This window comes from Nyctibius grandis, chromosome 5, assembly GCF_013368605.1.
Source record: "Nyctibius grandis isolate bNycGra1 chromosome 5, bNycGra1.pri, whole genome shotgun sequence".
Taxonomy (NCBI): domain Eukaryota; kingdom Metazoa; phylum Chordata; class Aves; order Nyctibiiformes; family Nyctibiidae; genus Nyctibius; species Nyctibius grandis.
This window is the reverse complement of record NC_090662.1, coordinates 84,514,116-84,539,173: the sequence shown is the minus strand read 5'-3', so window position 1 is coordinate 84,539,173 and position 25,058 is coordinate 84,514,116. Positions and strand designations below refer to the sequence as shown.

Below are 25,058 nucleotides of genomic sequence, written 5' to 3'. Positions count from 1 at the left end.
ACTTACTCTTCTGTGCAGGTACAATTTAATGTCATCGTGGGTATCCCATTTCAAGACTTCCTTTTCCAACGCTAACAAAACTCTCTGGGTTTCGGTTTCCATCCTGGTGCTGCTTGCTGCTCTTACCAGCTTCCTCACTGGGCTGTCTCTTCAAAGACCAGCAGACGCAGCACCTGTCGGAACTGGGGACTCCTGGACTTCACTACAGCAACTCTTGTGGCCGTATACAGGACTTCAACACAATGGACCACCCCCAGTATAACAAAGGTTCTGACTTTTGTAGCTGTATTTCCAAGTTCTGGACGACTGTATGAGAAGATGAGATAGTTTATTTAAGGTTACATATTTGGGTTTGTTTGGTTGGGTTGTGGGTGGTCTTTTTCGAGAGATGAGTATTTTTTTTTTTTTTTTGAAAGCATGACTTGAAATTGAAAAATACTTCTCTTTTTTTTCCCCATTCTGACAAAAGTCATCTTTACAAGTACCTAAGAGGATCTCATTTCCATTCAGGTTTACAATGAAACAGTTAGTCATTTTGAACATAGCTAACAATAAATATGACTAAGTGGTCTAGCCACAAGAGAGTTAAGAACTTATTTTGCTGTAACAAAAATAGAATGTTTGCATTTTAGTCATTGAAGCTGTTCCAATGATTTGAATAGAAAAGGATTCAAGACTTGAAATGTAACTTTATTGAAAGCTTTTGATAATAAAGTTTTAAAGGAAAGCATGGAGTATTTAAGAGTATGTTAAAACTCTCATAGCAAGGAGTAGCTGATATACAACATCAACAAACAGGAAGCTAGCTGTTTCCACTTTATCAATTGCTTCTTTGCTGGCAAAGTCTTTAAGCATATGGTAGAGTGTGGAGTGAAATTCAGAATCTTCTTCTAGCTCTTCTGAAAAAGCTTCACTGGTTTCAGTGATCTTGAGCTTTTGTGCTTTCTGACCATTAAACATGTAAAGAGACCAGTCTTTGTCTTTGACAGAATCTGCTTTAAGATGCTCACTTACCTATTGCAGAAAAAAAATGTGCTGTAAGATGAAGCCCATGACACTGACAGAGTATAAATTCTAGTATGAAATTCTAAATTCTAATATACTCATGAGTGTAACAAAGAAAACCGAGGTGCTGCTTTGAACCCCTAAAACAATATTAGCTCTCTGTGCTTAAGAAGACACTGCGTACAAGATACTGTATCAACGACAAAATCTTCCATCTAGTTTGCCTCTGTAAAATGCAAGGTTTGGCCACTCCAGCTTTCCTGCTGCTCCTCACTCCTGTGGAGAGAGCAGCTAGATGCAACAGGCATCATTTGTTTTAGTTCTTGCTCCTGGGATTAAGTATTAGTCTAAATACTTGTATGTCACATGCATTTAACTCAAGAGAGGGGGAGATCTGCTCAAGATTTCACAGTATGGTATGTTCTATATCTACAACCACAACTGGGAGTATTTTTCTATGTGTCTGGGAGAAGTTTTAACTACATGTGTTTTCATTCACAGATGGAAACAAATCAAGGCTTAAGTTGCTTATTCCCTCCTTTACAGTAGGGAACAAATGAAAACCCACATGGACAAGAAGAAATTTCTGGATACTAATTATGAAACTTGCAGACTGGATTGCTGTTCAGTTATAGTAGGCTACTTCATGAAAATCAGCATCCAGCTCTATCACCCCAGCCTTGGCTAAAGCCTCACTAGCTGAAGCTGCCGGTTATCCATCCTAGCGCCTTAGCAAGCGTCTTTGTTACTGAGACGTGTGTTCCGTTAGAAATCTCAAACTCTTGTTCCTCACAAATGCATGAGCTGTGAGGCAGTGGAGAAGCAGGCCCCGAAGTTTTACTGAACACTGCTAAGTCGTCAACCCTAAATCTTAAAACTGCTGCACTAAGAGTGCAGGCAGGGGTTGAAAACAATGTTTGAGATGAGTGTAACTTGTAGAAGTTAATTGTTTCTCTCTAACGGCAATGGAGTTCTCTGCTGTTTTTCTCTAGAAGTTTAGTATAAATCCACAAACCTTGAACACTACTTGTTCTTGACCTGCTTCTAGATTCCACTTGCTCCAGGCAAAAGCAAAAGCAGATGCAACCAGTGCCATCTGTTGATATGCCCTAACTTCTGCTAGGGGAGCCTATAATGCAAAAGTACAGGTTAGAATACATATCTATCATTCCATCTAATTCCCTGTGCTATACCAATCTAAGAAAAAGCTTGCTTTAACCAGAATCCTCTGGCTAAGCTGGCAGAATGCTTGTATACTTGCCACTTAATCCTATGCACTGAGATTTGTACAAGAAAACATTACTTACATGAAAAATAGGTTGAAAAAACTACAGGAAAAACAACTACTCTTGCACTCACCTTCCTGTTCACAGAGACATACTTGGGAGAATATTCTCCTGGGAAAATATTCACACCAGCCTTTTTCAAAACTGCTCTTAGGCCAAGTGGGCTTATCCATTTTCCTGTCACATGGGAAAGCACTTCCTTCTCTTCCACCACTACTGCAGACAACATGCACTGATTACCCTGTTGTACAAACCAGTGAAAGCAGCTTACTGGTCATGAAAGCTCTTTTCTGCTTCAGGCATCAAATAGTAATAACATATGCCATATCCAGACTAGCAAAGCTGCTATCTACCACATAGCAACTGGGGGGGCAGAGTGAGATTCAAATTGCTCTCGCAGAAGCATCCCAAGTTCTTAATAAAGGATACTGTAATCTATTTTTTTTTTTAATCTGCAAATGTTTTATAAAAAAAAATTATTTACAGTACCTTAATTTGGACCTGAACCGCTGCACAGACTGTCGTAACTAGTAGCAGCGCTTCATCCATACCAGTAGGTCGCAATTCCCATGCCTGATAAGGCAGGTTGAGATGAGCATCCTGGAGAAGTGCTATGGTATAAAAGGCACCCATCTCAAAGGTGACACTCTTTTCTTGCCTTTCATATGTTATGTTGCTGATGCCATCAGTTCTCCACTGCTGGCCTTTACAAAAGGGATGCAAAAATACAAAGATGTCTACGTAAAGCTTCTACTTGTGATATGTGCTGGGAAAGAATTAGTAAAGACTAATTAGTTAACTAATATTCAGAGTTAAGATAAAACATTAGGCATAAAATAAAGATAATTCACTTAAGGCAAAAAATCTCCTCATTTTAATTAAGTAAGTACAACATTGGGCTACGTTTGACAGGAAAGCTTCTCCTTAATCTCAAAAGAAATAAACAAATACTAATGTAACTGTCATTTTTTTTACTTGCTATCTAGCAGCCCACAAGTTCATTTTAACCAGTAACTTCAAACCATTTTAATAGGTTCTACTCTCTTTCATGAACGTAAAGTCCGAGGGATGTTGTACTTTCCTAATAACTAGAATACCACATTTGCTTTTTAACATTTAATTTCTGTATTGCAACTTAATAGTAATACATGTAGTTAGGAGATAATTTGGCTCAAAGTAGACTTTACATGGCTTCACACCCTAACAAAACTTCATTTGTGGTATACAGTTGTACTACTGTCCATTAAATGGTGTGTATTTTTTTCCATTCGTATTAAAAAGCTACAGTAAAAAGCCTCAACTAGCAGTCCAGTATTAGATATGCTGCAGAAGAAAAACAACAACAACAACAAAAAAAAACCAAACCCAAATCAATTAACATTGAAGTCCCAAAATTATTTCTGGGCTCTGAATTGGCTCTTACCTCTACAGCTGGATTCTGGAAATACTCAAACTCAGGTATAAATTCCATCTTACGTCCTAAGTAAGTTCCTACCTGCAGGATCCCATCGGGCTATCACAGGATCCTTAAAATACATCACATCGTCAGACAGCCTAAGGGTTATTTGTATTGGTGGATGTGTGGCATCTTCAGCCTCTTCTGGGGGATATGGGTACGCCTCCAACCCAACATCGTGTAACTTCGGCAAGATGGGAAAAGGACAGATAACATTTTAATTAGAACATGCAGTAGCCTATTTTTTTAAGTCTACCTTATCACCTGTGGAGTTTCCTAACATACCATTTAAAATTTATTAGTATTAATGGTTTGCTAATATTGCACATTTCCAATTCCAATGTTGAAGACAGTAGAAGGGTGACTACCAATGGGCCTTTGAACCCTTCACGTACTGTCGGTGGCAACCTTAGGGCAGTGCCACACTGTAGGCATAGTCATTTTTTAATAGATCCACAGTGTCCAAAAAAAACCCACCAAAACCCAAGAGCACCTGAGAGGCAAAAGCAGGTACAATGCCACTTTGTCCACACAGCGTCAAAGGGAATGAAAGTGGTCACATGCACTTGGTAATGCAGGTCTGTGTGCTTGGCTGAGAATGAAGATCCCATGCTGCTTGATCTGCCCACAATCCTGCTTTCTTCGTTTGCATGGGAATTTAGTTTGTTAAAGGTTTTCAGCTTTGATAAAAACTGTGATGTAGGTTAATGCTGCATCAGGCTCCACGAGTGCGAAAAACTAGGGCACACTGGGTATAGTCCTCAAATATCTTGCAGAGCCTGGAGCTAAACAGGCAGTAATTTTGTTACCATCCTTCTTTAAGCATACCTTTCACATGTAAAAAACTAAGACCTTCTCTCTCTGAGTTTACTTTAGCCAAGACCATTTTTCCAGCAAAACTCTCTGTGCCAGCCATGCTGATGAGCACTGACCAAACACACACCTCTCTAAGTGCAGGCCAATCTGTTCCCCACCGCTGCTCCAAAAAGTGGCCAAGTGTAATCGAAAAATTATTTGACAACTTGGTCCTTTAGTTTGCTGCTCAAGCAATCGTGCACACTGCATACATACGGTGGTGACGCACCTCAGGAACAGCTCTTCAAGGATGACAGGGACGAGGACTGACTGGGGTGTGATCTCTTACCTCCACCATACTCCAGTCCTTGATTTGTTTGACCTGAGGTGGAAGCTGCAGTGCATCGATGTGGTACACACCACCCACTGGTACAAACTGTTGCAAATCAACAATGTTTTCATCAGTTATCACCTCTTCTTTGTCATTCATCTCTTCCTGCATCAGTGGATCTGGAACTAAAAACAAACAGAAAAACAAACAACATGAGTTAACTTGGTGCTTAACCTAAGACGCTGAAATTTCCCACTTCTATTTTTCCTTTTTGCACAAAAGCCCAAGTGCTTTAAGTGGTTCACACTCCGCAGCATTTCAGCACCATCTACTGGTGTTCCCCAAACCTTTTAACACTTAATTGAAATGTGGGGAAAGTCAGACAAAGCACTTGTTTTGGTACTGAGCTTTTTAATAGATGATTAATCTCGCCTCTAGCTTTGTAGTCAATTCAAAATGCTTTGTATAGGAATAAAGTCGTACTGACAAAAGGAGCCACGTCATTAATCACAGATGAATTTCACAAGTGTACAGTAGATTCTGGATGAGTTTGGTAAGATTGTATCGGCATGAAAAGAAATGAGGCAAATAATAAAAAGGTGTAAGGCAACTACAGGTCACATGCTGAAAGTGAAAGACAAATGATATTTACGAAGTGCAAGAGGGATTTTAACATGTGAAACAATTTTCAGACAGCAAAATTCGTATTTTTCTATCTATAGTATGTATATATTATATGCATGAATTTAAGTTTTAATTAACTGAAAAATAGTATTAGAAAGCATAAATGCCATGGAAAAAAAATGCCTAGAAATATATATATATATATATTTTTAAATCACATAAAACATTGCACCGGATGTTACAGAAGGAGGAGGAAAGTAAGTTACTGTTGACAGTGATCAAGAAAAAGTGTTCAATAATGTAAAAACAGCTACTCTGTTATAAAAATATGCTTTTAGAGAGTGAGATAATCTTACAAAAGGACCAATATCCATATAATCTGTCTTCAAGCTTTTTAAAAACAAGTGAAAGTGATGTTGATTTTATAATATCAGATCTAGTTGCGTTATGCAAAGCTTTTATTCTACTGTATTCATACAACCACATAATGTCCTTTTGCAGTTATTCCAAGCAAAAACTTTACAGGAAGTAAGAACCATTTGACTACCAGCCACAGCTTTTTAAAATAATAATACACAAATATTTATGTGTTTTCTAAACAAAACCATTCTCCCAAGTTAAATCAACTTCTCAACACTGGTACAATGAAGTTAAATCCAGGGAAGAACTGCCACATATCAGCAAGTACCTCTCTTTAAGCACACATTTAAGTAATAGTAATACCTACGCAACCTTTGTGCCCACCATTACACGCATTGGATTCATTTTCTTTTGAGGAAGCCTGATGAGACAGCCTGGCAGATTCATCAAGATTGTCTGTCTCACCCATAAACAGACATAAATGTATGCAAAATAATACACAAATGTACATAAACATAATAAACATAAACATAATTAATTAAAATAAGTGTGGGTACAAAATCCATTTTCCCATCTGTCTTATTTTCTCCCTGTATTTAACAATCATTAACAGAAATGTCAACAAAACTCAAGTGTTATCAAAACATCAATATATTTATAAACTTTGTTCCATTCACAGAGATCTACATCACAATGTTTCCATATATAAAATAAAATATTTAGCATAAGTACTTTTGTAAGGCTGCACATCATAAAAACTAACCAAATACCTTGTGATGGTATCTCCAAGATTTCTGATTTCTTCTCAGTTTCCTCCTCTGTCGTCGTCTCATTTATATCAGCTACGCTACTGCTGTTTTCTTTGAATAAGACAGCACTCTATGTAAAAAGCAAAAGACGCTTTTTCATTAGTCAGAGACAGACACAAGAAAAAAAAGAGGGTATCACCTCCTGCAAGGAAGCCCAAGGAGAAAGAGTACAGTCCCACTCCTCCAGCAACATTTGCACCGATCTTGCTACAGGGTCAAGGTTTTAGGAGAAATCATTTCTACCTAGCTAGTAAAAACACTTTTGATTAAAGGTACTCTCCAACTTTGTAACCACATCTGTAACTAGAGATAAACATAAAACAATTACTTAATTTCCACAGCAAATTCCATCTCTAACTAACTCCCCAAGTACCATATAAGCACTTAACCTTTTTAGCAGCGTGTACACTCGAAAGCTATGTCTATGCTGACTTTACAGCTAGAAGAGTGACACACAGAAAACTTGAGCCCACTTTGAATCCAAAGCCAGACTGAAACTCTGACAGAACCCCCACTTGCAGTGTTAGCCTCTGCCTTGCCCGTCATATTTATTCCCTTTCTCACACTGTTTTCTATTTTCAAAACACTACCCTAGATTTCCAGCCAAACTTCCAACCCAGCTACGAATTCATCCCTGCCATAGCAGACTCCCCTGGAAGCACAGCAGCAGACAAATGGCAGTTCGGTGTCCCAGCCATCTCTTGGGGGGCCACGGGCACACCTCGTGCCCTGTGCTGTGCCTGCCAGTGCACGGCAGGAACACATGTCTCCTGAAACAGGACAGAAGGTGAGAGGAAAGAAGTGTTCAGGCACATAAATAGGGGGGAACTCAAGGCAAAGCCAGGCAGGAGGAAGGACTGCAGTAGCTGGGAGAAGTGGAGTCTTCAGAGGGAACAGGAAAATTCACAAAACTGGCTCGAGAGTGAGAGAAAGACCTGGGAAAGAAAAAGAGAAGGAATGAAATGAGGAGCTTCAAGAAAGTCTGAAAAATGTAGGTGAAAACTGCCAAAAGACAAGATTTGTCACACGAAAAAGAAAAAAGGAACCAGGAAAAATGGAATTTCAGGCACTGATTCACTACAAAGGTGCCAGGGACTGAAAAGGAAAAAAGCAAAGACCATTGTTCCAAGCATATTAAGAAGGCATAAAACATGATGTTTTACAGTTCTGTGTGCAGAAATTTTAAATAGAGACCCTGAGACATTTATCTGCAGGCCACAGATGATACCAGAAGCAAAAAACCCAAGCTCAGTAAGAAGAATACAAAACCAAGCAACCCCCACAACCGCCAAAGCCAATATACTCCATTGAGCGTTACTGAAGGGAATCCAGCAGCCAGAAACAGTGCTGGGAAAGCCCTCCAGTGGCAAAGCTTCAGCATACGGACACAGAGCAACCAAGTAACTGCACAACCATGACCTGCTGAACTCCGAACCCTATTCTGCACGCTGCTGATTTTCCTCATATTGGATTCCTGCAGTGATTTTATGGGGCTGTCAGTTTCTCAGAAGCAGAATCCATTCATCCAGACATACATCACAGATTTATGGAAAGATCTTACAATGGAACCTGACGTTCTTCATGGCTTTATCCTACTCTTAGACTGCCAACCAAATGCCAACTCACATATGCCAACGGCACAGCAACTACCACACCCTGTCCAAATGTCTGTTTCTACCTTCTGCATGACAACTTTTGGTCATTCATCCTCCCATTCTCTTGAGAAGATCTATGGCACAGCACTAACACAACTTGCCTTCTTCTACAAAACATTTAAGAACGCGGCGCTCTCAGGACGCGTTAAGAAGCTGTTACACTGCGAGTGGGCCTCAAGAAACGGCAGCATTGTAAAACATCCTTTTGTGATTTTTTTTTTACCTTTCTCCCATCAGAACATGTTTCTTCTTCAGAGGGCATGTTGGGCTCTTCTCTGGCTTTCTTTTCCTCTTCTTCTGGTTCTTCTACATTGTCTTTTGAATGCCGAGTTAACTCTTTGCTATCTAAGACTTCCAGTTTGGGCACACTCTGACACTGCAGCCAGAGTGGAGATACATGATCATAACGAGTATGAAATATGCGAACAGCAACACTGCTCACAGCCAGTGACTTTGGAAGATCAAATCCATGCTGCGCATCACAAAACACGTGATTTTTGAACCTGTAAATAACAGTTTAAAAAATAACAATCCCTAGTCAGATTGGCAGCACTTACTTTTATATTTCTTCGTAAGTATTCAAATGGATGTTCTACACTACGAGTCACTTAAATTCTCTTTTGTCACATGGCACAAATAGAGAGGGATGTCACGATACACTTCCTGTCTTGTACTGACAGCTGTCTGTAAGCCCTGTCTGTAAGAAAAGGTGTAACTGCATTAAGGGGATCAGGAGCTGCAAAGATAACGGTCCTGATAGGATGACAATGAGGCAGAATCAGACAGCAACTCTTCGACACAGCACATTCCTGGTAAAACCAGCTAATTTAATAGGCAAACTCCTACATAGATGAAGTCACCAGCTGTCTGCGTTATATCAGTCTCAGCATCTTTCACGTAAAACCCAGAGAGATGCACAGATGTAAAAGGAATTTTGACAATCAACAGATCACACAGCCACCGATACCTGTGACAGTGTAGGAAACAGGCTAAAGGCGGCACAGGAAGCCAACCTGCATCAAACCAAGTCTCTAACTTGTGAACTTGGGTTCTTTCATCAGATACAGAAGTTTCTTGCTCATTGCAGTTCCCGCCCAACCAAAACCAGAACGATTCAAATAATACTTATTTTCGGTTAAGATCAGCTGGTCACAAGTTCTAAAAATTTTCTAGTAAAGCATCATTTGTTTTTTAATTCTTGGTTGAAAATTTAAAGTGCATCTCTAAGCCGACCTAAAGGCTTTAACCCAAGTGGGCTCTTTCTGCAGGTCAGTCTGACACTGCTCAGCACCCAGCCTTCCAGTTGTCTTCACAAAGCTTACAGCAACAGGTCCTTAGTCAAGGCAAAGTCCTTTTACCAATTTATTCCTCATATTTGCAGAGTGGGAGTAGGAAGTCTACTCAAAAACCTTGTTTTGAGATATATATCAGTTAAATGGTAACCTAATAAAAAAAAAATCTTAGATTCAGAACCAAAATATTTGCATTCCAGGCTCTGAAATCTTTTATCTAACGCAGAACTGAGCACAAAGCATCGTTCACCACTTTGCAAGAAACTACAACAGCTTAGAAACTATTTTAATGCATCAGCAAGAAACATTACTTCCAGAGGAATTCCAATTCTCTGCATGAGTTCTATTGTTTTCCTTTAAAAATTGTTCTGGTAGTAACAGGGTTCTACTGTAGCATTTTAAAAAACAAAATTTTTATATATATATCTATATTTATACATATATCTACATATACAAACCACTCCTGTTTCTTTAATAAAACTCTGATGTAACCAGTACCTTCCTTAGCAACAGGTTGGTATGAAATCCATCAGTTGGGAGTCTGTAGAGTAAAAGCTATTCAACATGAAAAAGATTATGAGAAACTGGTGACTTGGGCAGGCAAGGCCAGGCCTCATTTCACATTAAAAATTTCAGTATGCTGTACCTTACTTTCTTCTTCAGATTGGCCCAAATACAAAAAGTGACATTTTTATCCTTTATGACTGCCTGCATATTTCCGGTCTCGGAATCTTCATACATATTAGCACTCTACAAAGAAAAAGCAGATTAAATCATGTTTTCTTCTTATTTATATCACTTTGATTTACCTACATTTACACGTGAATAAATAAGAAAACACATATAGGAATAAAAATACACTAGACCAAGCTCAGCTATGTCTTATTTATGTACTAAAACATGACAGTTAAAAACTCCAGTCTGTTGAAATTTGAACTATGCTCTTTTTCTTCCTCTGACTTCATCAATTCTGTCACTCAAAATACTGCCAAATATGGGATTGCACATTATCCCCTTTGATGGTACTGCCTACTTCCTTCATCATGGGCCCTCAAAAATACTTCTCAGGACAAGTTAAAAAGAAAAAAAAAAAAAGGACTTACTGAGCAATAAAGCACAGCCCACAGCCTATCCCGCAGCCACTGCACAGATTATTTTGTATTTTTGTCAATATACAACTTGTGAAATGATAATTACATGAGAGGTTTAATCCTAAACTCTGTCAAGATGGCCAAGAATTTAACATTTCTTAATTTGCAAGAGAGTTTTGACTGTGAACAAACATACTACTGGTTCACTATTTCCTTTACTTCTTTTCCTTTTTTTTGTTTCCTCTAGCAATATTCTTTTGCTAAACATACTTACATATATGATTAATATACTTAAAATAGCAAGCAAGATCACTACCTGTACATACAACCCAGAAAACTGATTCCCAAGCACATTTTCATTTTCTGTTTAAATACTCTTTACTCTTCCCGAGATCTCATCCCGACTTAAAAAATTTCGGTCGTATGAACTTGTATTAAAAAAATGTGTACAAGCTAACCTTATGACCTGCTTTTCACATTTGCAATTTTTTGTAAGGTCAACTAACTTTAATGTAAATCATCATTGAGACAAAATGAGAAACAAATTTCATGCAGTGCCCCTTGTTTTCAACATCTCCAAATCTCACAAAATGTCACGATAATTTAACATTAAATGTCTTACTGGTTAGAACTTCCCACTCTACAGCTAAGATCTGCAGGGGTTTTGAAGAAATACAAGTCTGGTATCTGCTATACACATGATTCAGAAACATAAATACTAAATTTGGAAACTGAACACTCTATGACAATGTAAGAACAAACCAAACCAACCACCACCACAAGACACTTGTAGGTAACCTTACGTGCGTTGCGCACATTACAACTTCAAAGTAGTAAGTCTTACTTACTCGAAGCAGGTGTTCTGTTGCTCCATTGTACTTCTGATGAAGCAGATTCTGCAATTCCAGAATAGATTCCTGGTACTGTACTGTTTCTTTTTCTGTTATCTCATTCGGTGGTGTGTCCAATAAAAGAAACTGCAACTTCTCAATTAACTAGAAGACATTATATGTGGGAAAAGTATCTCTGTTTTGACACCACCCTTAATATACTGTGTGCTCTGTCCTGAAAAACGAGGCAAACTTGCTTCCTTTGTATCTAAATATGTCTTAGTTGCAGAAATAATCTTCTTCTATTATATCTCTAGAAATTGTGCTAAGCCAGCATTATCAGATAGACAGTCAACCATGCAAAGTGCTGGGAATTCCAGGGTCAAGTCTGCTTTTCTTCATTTCTCTAGTCCAATTCCTTCATTCCTTAACCTGCGGGCTGTGAAATCCTATGAAGCTTATGAAATAGATCATTTATTGAACTAGATTATTCATATGAAGAAACCTTTTGGTCAAAAATCAGTTTTAATGAAAAGCTTACAGCTTTATTTTGGAACCATATTTTCTATAGTAATAATCTCAACTACGAAATCTTAAAAAAAAAAATTAATAGGAAGACATACAGCAATTACATTTTAATTCTCAGAACAATCCTTAGCGTGAAGTTTGGAACTCTGTCATTACATTGTTGTTTTCCACTACATGTTAATATCTTAAATGCTTCTATAAAACTAAAAAATTCCTAGCTGGCTGAAGTGACCTGCAGCACTGACACAAAGGGAGGATGAGGTTGTATTTTATGCCTCCCTTCCAGACTTGCCAGACTCTTCTTCCTCTTAGCCTGTGGAATGGCAGTGCTGCTGCTCATTAAAGGTGTGGCAAAGCAGCAGTAGAATTGTAACTACTACTGTCTTTTTTATATTACACCTTTAACATGGTCTGCCTTCATAGTGAGGTTGTCCCTGTCAACTCTCCATCCTCTAAAAACTTGTAGAACAGGAAGGAAATGCTCAAGTGTTTTAGACCAAGAGAAGACAGACAATCTTTTTGACATCACCTTGCATTTCCAGTAGGGGCAAAACAAAAATGCCTGTCTCCTAGTATCACATAACACTTTACTGAGCATACAGTGCGAGGCAGCATACGCTTACAGGACCTGAAGTAGCTGTAACTGCTTCAGTGTCGGATGGAAAACATACAGCGGGGGGAGGAAGTGTGTTTGTGGGAAAGATGCAACAGCAGGGAGAAGAGTGGCGAGAATGAACGGAAGCGGGCAATTGCCAGGCTTTTTGCTTGGGCTGCAGTGTGCAAGAGAAAGGGAGGAGTTATCTGTTGAAATTCTTGGAAAGAACCAGCACATTCCTCGCTGGGTGGGAAAAAGGCAGTATGCGGAAGGTGAAAATTGCAGCACCCAGCAAGCATTGCAAGGTAGAAAATCTAGCACTCGGAACCAAACCAGCCCAATGAATGCTGTATTTCACATGCGACTTTCACCCCCGATTTCTGGAAGACCCCATTTAACTTTCTGAAAAACACTATGAAGTTAGCATAAATGAAAATAAAATCCTACATTTACAGAGCAGCCACAAATTGCTTAAAATTGCTTCACAAGTCATCAGTGGTTGGTGGATTGCATTTTGGGAACTCCTGCTCTTACACGACACTTTACTGGCTCTAAGCGTTACACAATAAGGCTGCTGTCCACCGAAGCACCTATATATGACATGAGCTTATATGTTCTGGCTCAAGACTGTTTAAAGTGTACGTAGTAGAGAAGATGGATATTGGAATACTAGAGCTCAGTGTAGAAACGTAACACACAAATCCCTTAAATGCACTGCATATTTGAAGTCAATAGTCATCTTCTTTGGAGTTAACACTAAACCTGTAATTAAAAAAATGTAAAAACTGAAGAAAAACTTCTGGGTTTTGAAGGTTATAGCCAATTTCAGTCACTTGGCTGAAAAAAAAAAAAAAAGGAAGGGGGAGGGGGCTGTTAAGGGTATGTTCTGGTAAGCTTAAACTGAAAAATACCATTTTAACACTCACGTTTAGCACCAGTTCCCCCTTCTCCATCACAAGTTGAATGTCCTCATTTTGATCTTCACGCCATAAGCTCATGAAAGTATTTATTTCCTGCAGTACAGTTGGGTCAGGACTTCCATCACAACTGAGGTAATGCTCCCACTACAGAACACGTTCAAAGAAAAGTAGACATGGGCATGTGGTGCAAATGACTATCATTATTACAAAAAACAGGAGGATTCTGAAAGACAAATATATTATTGTGATACATTCACACCCGCATCTAAACAGGACTGTAACACCACCTGGCTTATCACTATGCCAGAAAAAAATGGTTTTCTTTGACATTAATATGTTAAGATACTTCTGCCCACCTAACATTTGCTGTTTATACTTACTCGTTTATCAGGGGTTTCTGTTCTGCTAGGTAGAGCTTGCATGTCTACAACAGTAATGAATTCAATACCTGCCACAAATGAGGGGCTGAAAGAATAAATGACTGAGAACATAAATGAGGAACCAGTGCGGGTGGAAGAGGCAGATGGTTCTCAAACCAGATACTGCCAACAAAACTGAAAATTCCTACACTGGCAATAAAGCTGCTTAAGAGCCTTCTACTCCAACATATTTATTCCTCTTTTCTCTGCCTCTGAAGGAGATTTCCTCCTCCTTACCAGCACCAATTCAGCTGTTACAGAAACCTCTTGTGGGAATGTGAAACCCTAGATCTTCTTTTTTTTTAATAATTTTCTTTTCAGATCAACTATTGGTCATTATTGGGGGTGGGGGGAAGGAAAAAACAATCAGTGACAGGCTAAACCCACTTAACTCTATACATGAGCCTAACATTGGCTCATGGGATCAATTTATCACACATAATGTAATTTTTTTCATCCATATAGTAAGATATTAAGGAAACATTGCCTCCCTGTTTACTGTGAAGCTTAATAATGTAATGTTACTGAAGATTGCATTACAATGCCAAATGGATCTTTTAAAGCAAAAGCGCTTGTATAATTGCATTCCCAACCACTTCCATAATCATTTCCACTGCCTTCAAAAAAAGCAATAATAGGTGAGTGCTCAGTGCACTGGAAACTCCTGTATAAAAGATTGATCAGTCTTCAGTAATTAAAACATCTGATTTCTTTTTTTTACAACTTTGCACTTAAAAGAGAGCTTCAGTTTCATCATCAGGAAAACACACCCTTAAAAATAACAGCACTTGTTCTTTGAGAAAAAGGATAAATTTCATGATAACTTGTAAATGTATCTGTTAATCGGAACCGAAATTGTTCAGAAATGGACGTGGAAACTCTGCATTTGGTATTATATATTTATTTTGCCCTAAATATTCTTAACAACAGGCTAATACAAACTCTGGTATTTCCCATAATCTACCAGTAATTAATCTGAAGATTTATTTTTAAAATACTAGTTCTATTTTGCCATTACTTTTCAAAAAAAAAAAAAAATTCATCTGTTTCTCCTTCTGAGAAATACTCTTCAGAAACATCCATAAGCAACAGCTGTCCCCTTTCAAAATGACCAACAGATTCTCTTGTTCACAAGGATAATAAAGTCAGAGCTTATCATCAACTGAAAGAGGTAATAAAAATCATCTAAAGGCATCCAGATCTAACTGTGAGGTTCTCATGCTGCAGCCTTGTGGCAAGGAAGGCTAAGGGCACAGCGGGCTACCCCACAAAGCGTGTAACGAGTGGGCCTGGGACTGTCCCCTCTGCAGGGCTCCTGAGGCTACATCTGCAGTGCTGCATCCAGTTTTGGGTCCCTCAATACAAGCGAAAGAGTGGTAGATCGGAGAGCGCAGTGAAGGGACATTAAGATTGTTAGGGTACTGGGGGAAACGACACATGAGGAAAGGCCGAGCTTTGTTAAGTCTGGAGAGGACTAACAAAGCTAAGGGAGGAGCTAGTTGCAATCTACCAGTACCTAGAGAGGGGTTCTAGAGAAGACAGAGGCAAACTTTTCTAAGAGGCGCACAGGGATGATGTATCATGACAAAGAGGCAAAGATCACCAGCTATAACAAGGGAAATGCCAACTGGATTTAAAGAAAAATTATTACAACGGCAGTGGTAAAGCAGTCAACTAGGTTGCCCAGGGATACTGTGGTATCCCCATCCCAAGAAATTTTCAAAACTCAACTGAGCACCTTAATCTAACTTCAGAGTTTGCCCTGCTTTGTGCAGGAGGTTGAAGTATATGAGTTTCAGAAGTCCCTTCTAACATGATTTATCCTATGATTCTAAATTTGTTCCACAGAGGCTTTACAAAGGATTAAGTGATATACAAGACAAAGAGAAAAATCATTGTGTCTACAAGTCTGTTTAACCTTACTTGGAAACAAACTGACCAAATATCGTTATCAGACAGTTACTGAATGATGTTTGACGGATTTACAAGACTGAAATGTTCTACTAGCATACTTCCATACCTTATTATTTAAAATTTAACTTTGCAGGCACATAGTACTATTGAGTGATAATTCAGCCTCCATGTACGTCACCCTAAACTGCAGATATTAAGTCTTAGCTGCATTTTCACCTCTTTCAAGCCCTGATAATTGACCCAGATTTGTGGTATGTCCTTCAAAGTTTTGGCCAACCTCTCTCCGAATGATGACCTGTGATATTCAGGAACCACTGGAACAAATGTTGTCAATTGTCCCAAATTCTACAAGAATATTTTTAAGCCCTGGTAGAGCTTTTTTATGGAATGTCTAAAAGTAGAATGAATTAAACAAATAGAAAAGGAAGGACAAATAGCAGAACATCTGAAAACACCATTCCTCTTGACTGCTGGGGTAAGCTGTGAGGCCCTAATACTTTGAGCAGTCAGACAGGCTTCTCTTTGCCCAAGTTTCTTTTCTGTGTACACTAAAGTACAGAAGATAGAGGAGAGTGAGGATGCCAGTTACTACTCTGAGGTGGAACTTGAAATGCAGTCATAGCACACAGAACCAATCAGGTTGGAAGAGACCTCTCAGATCATCGAGTCCAACCATTGCCCTGACACCACCATATCAACTAGACCATGGCACTAAGTGCCATGTCCAGTCTTTTCTTAAACACATCCAGAGATGGTGACTCCACCACCTCCCTGGGCAGCCCGTTCCAATGTCTAATGACCCTTTCTGAGAAGGGGTCACACACCTAAGTTCAAGAAATGGAAGCATTCCTGATCTAATGGAGACATAGCCTAAAATCTCTTCATTGTCGGACCTCTATGACACCAAGCAGATTTTGGAAAGAAAGCTTACCTTTGCACGTGCTCTATAATCTGTTTTCCACTGCTGTGCAGACAAAAACTTCTGTTCCAGTGAATGAAGCTCTGCTAGTTCAGACTCCCTTCGTTCTTGATCCTGTTAAAATATGTATATATCAAATAGAGGAGTTAAATATTTGGTTTACTATTTACATTTATTTTATATGAAAGAAAAAAATTTAGGATATTTGAATGAGTTATCATTTAAACACATCCAAATACTAATAACTTGCTTTTTTATGAAAAATTTAATTGAGAAGACCACAGCAGTTCACAATATGTTATTGTCATCACATTAGTTGCTGAGCCATATGATAAATATAACATGTCATATGATTGTTAAACTCTCACTTGAACAGTTTCCCTATCATCATCCTGGAACTACCTCTAATGAGAGCTGATGAAATCTGTAAGCATATGTTGCAAAACTGTGTGCAAGACAATTTTTTTTTCCTTATAATTTCTAGTATTTTAAATTTATCTTCTCTCTAGGGGAAAAAAATATTCTGTGAAGGACAAGAGGCACAGGCAAGAGTGACTTTTTTCTGTGGGGAAAAAAAATAAATTGTGCTAAATCTCCTTTTTTTTTCCTAAGCACAAAAATATTTAGATATTACCAATAGGTTTTTGTTCTGAATTTCAGTCTAAGAAAAATAAACATGCATATTCAAATACACACACACATATATATACATGCACGCACACAAATCAATACATCTGTCCTAATATGTAACCACTTCTAGAATTTATAGCAAAATTTTATTGCTACAACTGTACCAAACGTAATTATGGGGAACACAAAAAATATATCCAGTTGAAAGTATAGTGGAAATGGAAAAAAAGAAGTATTTATTCAAACCGGAGTATCACATATCCCCAAAGTTAAAGTGTTTAACCACAGCATCTTTATGTATCAAAACCAGGCAAATTATATTGTCTCAGAAAATTTTTCTGAATCAAAACAACACTAAGCCAAATATTGGCTTAGTGAAAGAATACTATAGAAAACATTTCAGCACCATTTCTCTTGACTTTACATGTATTGTGTTTTATTTAATTACCAGTCCAGCTCACTACCTTCTCAACTTGTGGGATCTTATACAAGAGTACCTTTCAGTGATTTGGCTAGATTTTTCATTAATAATTTTAATCTAGTGATGCTAGAAAATTTCCTCTACATTGTTCTCAATACTAAGGACATAAGGAAATTCCTTTCCATTCTCACACTAAATTAATAATGTTTTACAGACCTCATCACAAGTTTAGAAATAGGATTAGAGTTTTTCAGTAACTAGAGTGTGAACTAACTTTTGCCTCAAGCTTTGCCTTCTGTTCTTGTTCAATTCTCTCCTTTTCAAGTCTTGCTGCTTCTTCTTCTTGAGCTTGCAGTCGGGCTTCCTCTGAAGATTGGGAAATATATCAACAGCATAATCATATTTTGCTTAATAAAACCAAATTATTTTGTTATTAGCTGTAATGACAAAACAACCATAATAATGAGCAACACAAAGGTGTATCTTATATTGCACAGAAATCTTGCAAATAAGCCAAATTACTTTGAATCACAGTACTAAAACACACTATCTGTGGCGCTACCCCTATCAGCCCGTGACAATACAAGTGGAGACAAGGATCAGCAAGACCTCTTTTTCCCCATCAGAAACAGCAGCAGGAGTGCCCTTTCCCTTTATCTACAGCTTGAACAGCCCCAAATTCTTAATCCAATGTCTGTGGTGAAATTGCCTGAGTGGTTCAGTCCCAAGTTACTCTTTTCCTCTCCTACAACCTTTGGTGAGTACCTCAATCTTATAGTTACTACTTCATTGACATCCTCTTCAGGATCAGTTACTCCTGATCAGAGTTTTAGCTTTCCTTTGCTGCCACAGGGACTAGAAATTCAGAAAGGATGTGAAAACTAAAATTGATTTCAACTTCTAAGCCTTCAGCTTAAGATAGCACAGTCTATGTATCAACCCAGATATCCCCAAACAGTGGCTTGAATGTCACTGCCTACGTGTAAATCACTTCAAATATATCTGTGTTGCACAGAGGCAAGAGTAACAGCAGTTCCCAAATTTGCCTGTGCTCACCTGAGCCGCTACTCCCATCCACAGAGGTTAGTAGTCATTAGTGGTCACTTACTATTATTAGCAGTCATAGCATGCCCAAACCCCCACCAGGACGGATTAATGGCAGAAAGGGAAGTAGAAGAGATGGATCCGATGTTCAGACAGGGGTATCAGGTTGTGATACTAAACTGCAGAAGCAGACACGTTCCGATGGGGAGGACAGGTCAAGTCATGCAACTGGGATTTCGTTTTAAGGGCTACAGTGATATACAATAGAAAGATCTTGAAGAAGTGGGTGGACGAATCAGTCACTCAGTAGAGACAGAAAAAGTAAGCCCAAGCAAACTACACTTCGATCTATCCTAGTTTGTAGTCACCTTGTCTGCTGCCCCTTCAGAACACCAGCCAGCTCCCTGCCAACAGAATCCTTCTGTTTGCCTTCTATGGAAAAAGTCCTTTTCAGAGAATTTCTCTTGTCTACTGATAACTAGACTTGAAAGAAGGGAAAAAAAAAAAAAAGAAAAGAAAACCACAAACCACTGCATTTCTAACTTGCTGAGAATATTTCAAAAGGTAATGGTAAGAGAGGAACAAAAAATGTAATTCTTCCAGCCATTCTCCTTCCCAAGTTCCTAATCATGGTAGAAGTAACTAGAGAAAAGAATATGGCTGTAATAGGAAAGTGCGATGTGGGAGGCGGTAACAAGTTACACAGAATTTGGCCCACACAAGAAAAGAGGGATGAATCACCTGCCTTTGTGAAATAGAGATAGATATCGGTGCACATATAGTTTGGGAGATTACTTTCTGTCCATTTAACTAAATGATTTGTGCCATCACATTCGTGTAAATGAAGTGCACAGTACCTTCCTCTTTCAGCCTCCTTTCTTCTTCTTCTTTCTGTAATCTCAGTCGTTCAGCTTTGCTAGTTTTCTTTTTGCCACTGGACTTAATAGTTGCAACAAATTAAAAGAAAACAGATGTTAATATTGCTTTAATACATTTTCGGAGGTTTTTGCCCTCTATAACTTTGCCCTTCTAATCTGATCCCTGAATTAAGATTTTAGACTCCCTATGCAGTCAATGAAGCAATATATGCATGAAGCAATATATGCATGATGCTATATATGCTCTTACAATTGATATATTTTTCTATGCTAGACAGTCCTGAACATGGCCAAACTAGGGGAGTACTAAAATCTCTTGTTTCAATGTGGAAATTGAGTAACACGTAGATCTGCTAAGAAAGTGGATATTACAACTTCAAATGTTTTGGGAAACATTCGGAAACATATTTTGGGATATAGGCAAGTCGGGCATTTAGAAGCATCTAATTCACAAGACAACAGAGAGTTATCTTTACTGTCATAAAATTCTAACTGCAACTCAAGACAGTTAACTGCTTAACCTCTAGATTAATCCTAGAATAACTATATTTGAAATTTGGGGTTCTCAGACATTATCTTCCTTATCAATTCTTTGCAGTCGGGGTATACATTTAAAAAAACAATAAAAGACAAGGTAAGTAACGTGCAAAATCTACTGTCATGTAACAGATTAACCAAAATAGAACACTTATTTTTATCATGTAATTCATAGCATTCATAGATTCCTCACTGATGATACACATAAAAACTTGATAATTGGATCTGTGCATGAGGCCACGTTGTCTTCAAGAGAGTTGAACAGCTCGGATGTGGAAAGCATAATTCTCTTTGGATTTGAAGATTTGGATTTGGCCTCTCACTTTTTTCCTCATCAGCAAAAAGGAAGATTCTTGGATGGGTTTTTATTTTTTATTATAATTTTGTTTGGGTTTTGTGTTCATTTGGTTTTTATGTTGACACAGTCTTTGGATGTTTAATCAAACGTGTAGGATCAGCACTGTCACTAGAAAACAGCACTTAAAATAAAGACACACAAGAGGCAGACACTGATTTCCCGTTAATGCAGTAGCAAAAGCAGCCTAAGATTGCAACTCTCACTGTCTCCGTTTAGCCCACACCCAGGGCTAAACAATAACCAGTTGTTCTATCACCCAAGACCCCTCCCCAGCTGAGAAAGGGAATTGGGAAAAGGAGGGAGACTTGTGGGTTGAAATTGAAACAGATTTAATAAAATAAGAAAACCAGTATCAATACTAATACAAAAGACACAAAGTTATACTCAGCCCATATGGTGGCAAGTCCTGAGAAGAAGAAAGGTGAAAAGGAGAACAGAGCAAAGAGCCCCCCCTCCCCAGCAGCTTTCCCATTTATAGTGAACATGATGTTAATGTTACAGAATACAGCTGTGGGCCAGCCTGGGTCAGCTGCCCTGGCTTTCACTGCTAAGGGCCTTGATCACCATACCACAGCTGGCCACAAACTGAAACAAAATGTAACAGAAAATTGGTTCTACAAATTTTATGCCCACAAAACCAGGACACTCACCAAGCACACAGTTACTAAGGACTAAATCATCTTTATTCAGTTTTACTCAGTGTTTATACAGGCAACACTGCCATTGTATTGCACACGTAATAAACTTGCGGTCAATGTGCCTTGACTCCATCTGGGGTTGATGGAATGATACCGGGGAGGAGTGCTGTTCCTGAGGGCAGATGCTGCAAAGACAAGGCCTGAATACAACAGATATAAAAAAAAAAAAATGGCGGCGGGGGGGAGAAAGATGGGTCAGGAAGTAAATCAAAACAAATTAGACGAGCTTCTAAAAACAAGGAGGCTGATTTTCTACTGAACTGCAAAATTAATTCACAGCCAATGTTACTGCTTATGAGGGGGACAGATAAGGCTATTTTTTTTGTATACATGAGAAAATAAACCATGATATTCTGCATAGGCTCCAGCATACAGAGAAAACAGAGTGACAGCAGCCTAAACTAAGGCTGTAAGCAAAGGTATGGATGACAAAAGACAAGATGATGAGGAAAACAACTTGCATTTGGTGGTGTATCTATGTACTGGCTGAACGATGGCATTCTGCCACTGACACACACAAATGAAAGAGAATTAAATTAAACTGAATGTTTACTTTCTTAAAACAGAGGAAAATATGGAATGTAAATGGGCTCAGAGGGTGAGGCAATGTGAAAAGAGGAGGAGACGCATCCCCTACCTAGGCATCTAACCTGGATGTTGCATATCAGAGCGCTGAATCCCAAGTCCCCACGTCACCACTGATGAGAGACACGTGCTTACAAGGATTCAGTCAAGTAAGGTAAAATGACTAAAACAGTGTGAGTTTCATCCACAGTGTCAGCAAGGGACTATAACTGGACAGTACCACAATGTAAATAAGCACTAAGGATCAAAGGCATCTGTTAGGAATCCAACCCTCCTCTTCCGCAGAGAAATGGGTACAGAATGGTACCAAACCAGCACAGTGGCATACTGCCCATCTCGCAGAGGTGTAAATACGGCAATAACGAAAGAGGTCCAACAAAGCTGACAGGGAGATACAACAAAAGAGGACTAAAGTCCAGACAGTTACAAATGGACACAATGGTATTATGAAGTCATCCCACCCACTCCACCTGAGTATTCCTAATAATTTGGTAAATACTGTTACAAGTAATCCAATTGACAGGGAACTGAGAAGTAATCAAGGAGAAACTTGTCATTCATCACACAAAAAGTGTGTTACAAATACTGTTATTTCACATTTCGATTCTGACTACTGTATTTTCAGATATAAATAACTACTTTGAAAGCTATTCACTTTACACTGCTTTGTATGGCAAAAAATATATACATAAATGCAACTTTGAATACAAAGGTTATCATGAAGAAAAACAATGGTGAAAATTTAGTGCCAGCAACAAATGTATGCCCACCAGTTAGCACGAATCTTGTCACATTTGTTACCAAAGCATTTATTTGCAAAATTCTCCTAGAACAGAGTCACTAAAAAACACAATTCTATCCATTAAGATTTCAGGGAAGAATCAGTTCCTTCCAGTTTAAAAAAAAAAAATTAAAAAAATCTTTGACTACTCTTCTTCCAGTGAAAAAGGAAAATCCACTTGTTTCAACTCCTTATATTCACATTTTAGTCAACTTCTTTTCATATGCTTATGACTTAACATAGTACCGACAAAACTGAGATGCACGGTTCTCCAAGGAACACCTATGAATGTGTTCTTTTTGGGGGAGCGGTGGGTAATTTCATTATCACTGAATTAAGAATAATCTACAGGCATGAATTTATGCAACCCAGTTTCCTGGGGACTTCTGTCTGTTGTCCTCCCTACCCATCACGTTCTGTGTCCAGCCTGCGGCTCAAAGCCAGGACACTCTCTCTGCCTGGACGTCCGCTGCAGAGCAAAACACACAGCGGCTGCACTCGCCACCTTCTCTCTAGTAGCTCTGCAGGAACATGACGCAGCCTCCTTGCAAAAGGCACATAAGCTTAGTGTCCTGGAGACGCCTGTTCCCTTTCCAATTTGATTGAATCTGACCAACCGGCTCAGAAGAAATACAGAATAAAAAAACAAACAAACAAAAAAATACCCATTTTTTTTCTTTTTAAAAAGCACATTTGCATAGAATTACAGTGTCACAGCACCTTCAATATGACAGAACCTCTTAAAAATAATATTTTGTAGACATTAAGTCCAGAAATAACCGATGCTTTCTTTAATTTCAGTATGAAGTGCTTTGTAATTTTAGTAATTCAATTTCCAAAATAACAGAATTGTGCTGGCACACTATCTAAATGAACACTGCAAGGGTCAAAATGGTGTACGTGAACTAGATCATATTTCTGCCTACCTACCTTTTTTTTCTTTTTTGGACCCTAGAAGATCAGCGGGGAGAAGGAAAAAAAAAAAGAAAAAGGGAAAGTGAGCATCAGAGAACTGGGTATTGAGTGTTAAGGAATAATTAGAAAATACAACTATTCTGTAAAATTAGTTGAGATTAGCTATTAAAAAATTATAATGACACTAATTTCAATATTGCTGAAAATTAGCCTCTAGCACATGACTCCAGACTATCATAATTTAACAGGCTAGATAACACTTATGTTTATAGAAGCATATCTACTTATTCCCACTGTTAAAAAATTAATGTACAACAAATATGTAATTTATTCTGAGATACAAGTTAGTCAAAAAATGTTTTCTGAACTTATCAACTGATACTGCGTGCTCCTGTAAATTACATCATGCAACGACCTAGAAGAACACAGAAACACCACTGGAGTCTTTTCTTATTCACAGGGAAACCGCACATGAAGTAAAAAAATGTAATTAGGAGACTTTTCCAAATGACCAGAGGAAATAAGAACAGGTTCCAGAAAGCCAAACATCTAACAGTGAATCCCTTCTTTGATTTACCAATTACCTTTTCTGTGTGATGTCTAACTATCGCCATGTGAATTTAAGTAACTTCAGTGTAATTAATTACCCACGTGAAGATGTTCCCTGTGGGGTGGAGGAAAGGGAAGCAGAAGACAGGGCGTGCAAGGGAACGCAGAGAAGTTTGTTACGGTAGAGCAATTCTGACCGCAGGGTTTTAGTCCCCTCCAAGCTGGGTTTCTCGCTAAGCTGCCATAGTAACAACCCGTAGCACAAGAAACGAGCTCGGGGGGTTGCAGACAAGCTGACGTGCCCTTCAGGTGATTTTTCAAAGCCTTACATCTTTTTTCCATCTACCGGTACTTCACTAGCCCACAGGGAACACCTCAGTGCAGCCCCTTCCCGCCTCACCACCTAACCAGCGTCTCAAGGCGCCCGTCACCGTAGCTCTTGCCTTCCCTCTCTACCCGCAGGAGCCCAAAGCCCTTCTGCTACACCGGCACTAGCAGCCGCTGCCGCCCGCTACAGCACCAGCTGAGGGCGCAGGTGCAGCTCCGCGGCCGTCCCCAGCAGACCGCGCCCTCACGGCCGGTGCCCGCACCTCGGTCACCCGGGCCGGGGGGCAGAAGCAGCAGCCCCGGCCCGTCGTGCTGCGGCCCCCAGCACAAACTGCCCTAACACGGAGACACCCCAGGCCACCCGCCGCCCCGGCCCGGCCCGCTCTCACCATGGCGCCGCCGCCGCGTTGCCTAGGCGACCAGCCCCGCCTCCCACGTACTCCCTGCCGCCAATGGCGTCCTTCCTCCCACCGCCCCGCCCCGCCCCGCCCCGCCCCCAGGCGCAG

At 39.2% G+C, this 25,058-nt stretch overlaps 2 protein-coding genes across 2 annotated transcripts in view; one reads left to right on the top strand and one right to left on the bottom strand.

Moving 5' to 3' along the window:
- Positions 1 to 285, top strand: part of IRAG2 (inositol 1,4,5-triphosphate receptor associated 2) — a 41,429-nt gene extending 41,144 nt beyond the window's left edge. Inside the window, exon 39 of the mRNA XM_068401687.1 lies at positions 19 to 285. Within this exon, the coding sequence (XP_068257788.1) occupies positions 19 to 262 (244 nt within the window). The 3' untranslated portion in view covers positions 263 to 285. The remainder of the gene's footprint in view (positions 1 to 18) is intronic.
- A 453-nt stretch (positions 286 to 738) lies between these two features.
- DNAI7 (dynein axonemal intermediate chain 7) lies at positions 739 to 24,967 on the bottom strand. The gene is given in 19 exon segments (XM_068401694.1): positions 739 to 1,014; positions 2,021 to 2,134; positions 2,365 to 2,532; positions 2,781 to 2,995; positions 3,787 to 3,931; positions 4,892 to 5,058; positions 6,628 to 6,736; positions 6,806 to 6,808; positions 8,545 to 8,824; positions 10,260 to 10,363; positions 11,553 to 11,699; positions 13,584 to 13,721; positions 14,567 to 14,660; positions 16,349 to 16,416; positions 16,418 to 16,458; positions 16,838 to 16,943; positions 18,155 to 18,246; positions 19,782 to 19,863; positions 24,942 to 24,967. Coding segments are annotated over 19 exon segments (2,352 nt in total). The 5' UTR covers positions 24,945 to 24,967.
- Positions 24,968 to 25,058: the final 91 nt, after the last annotated feature.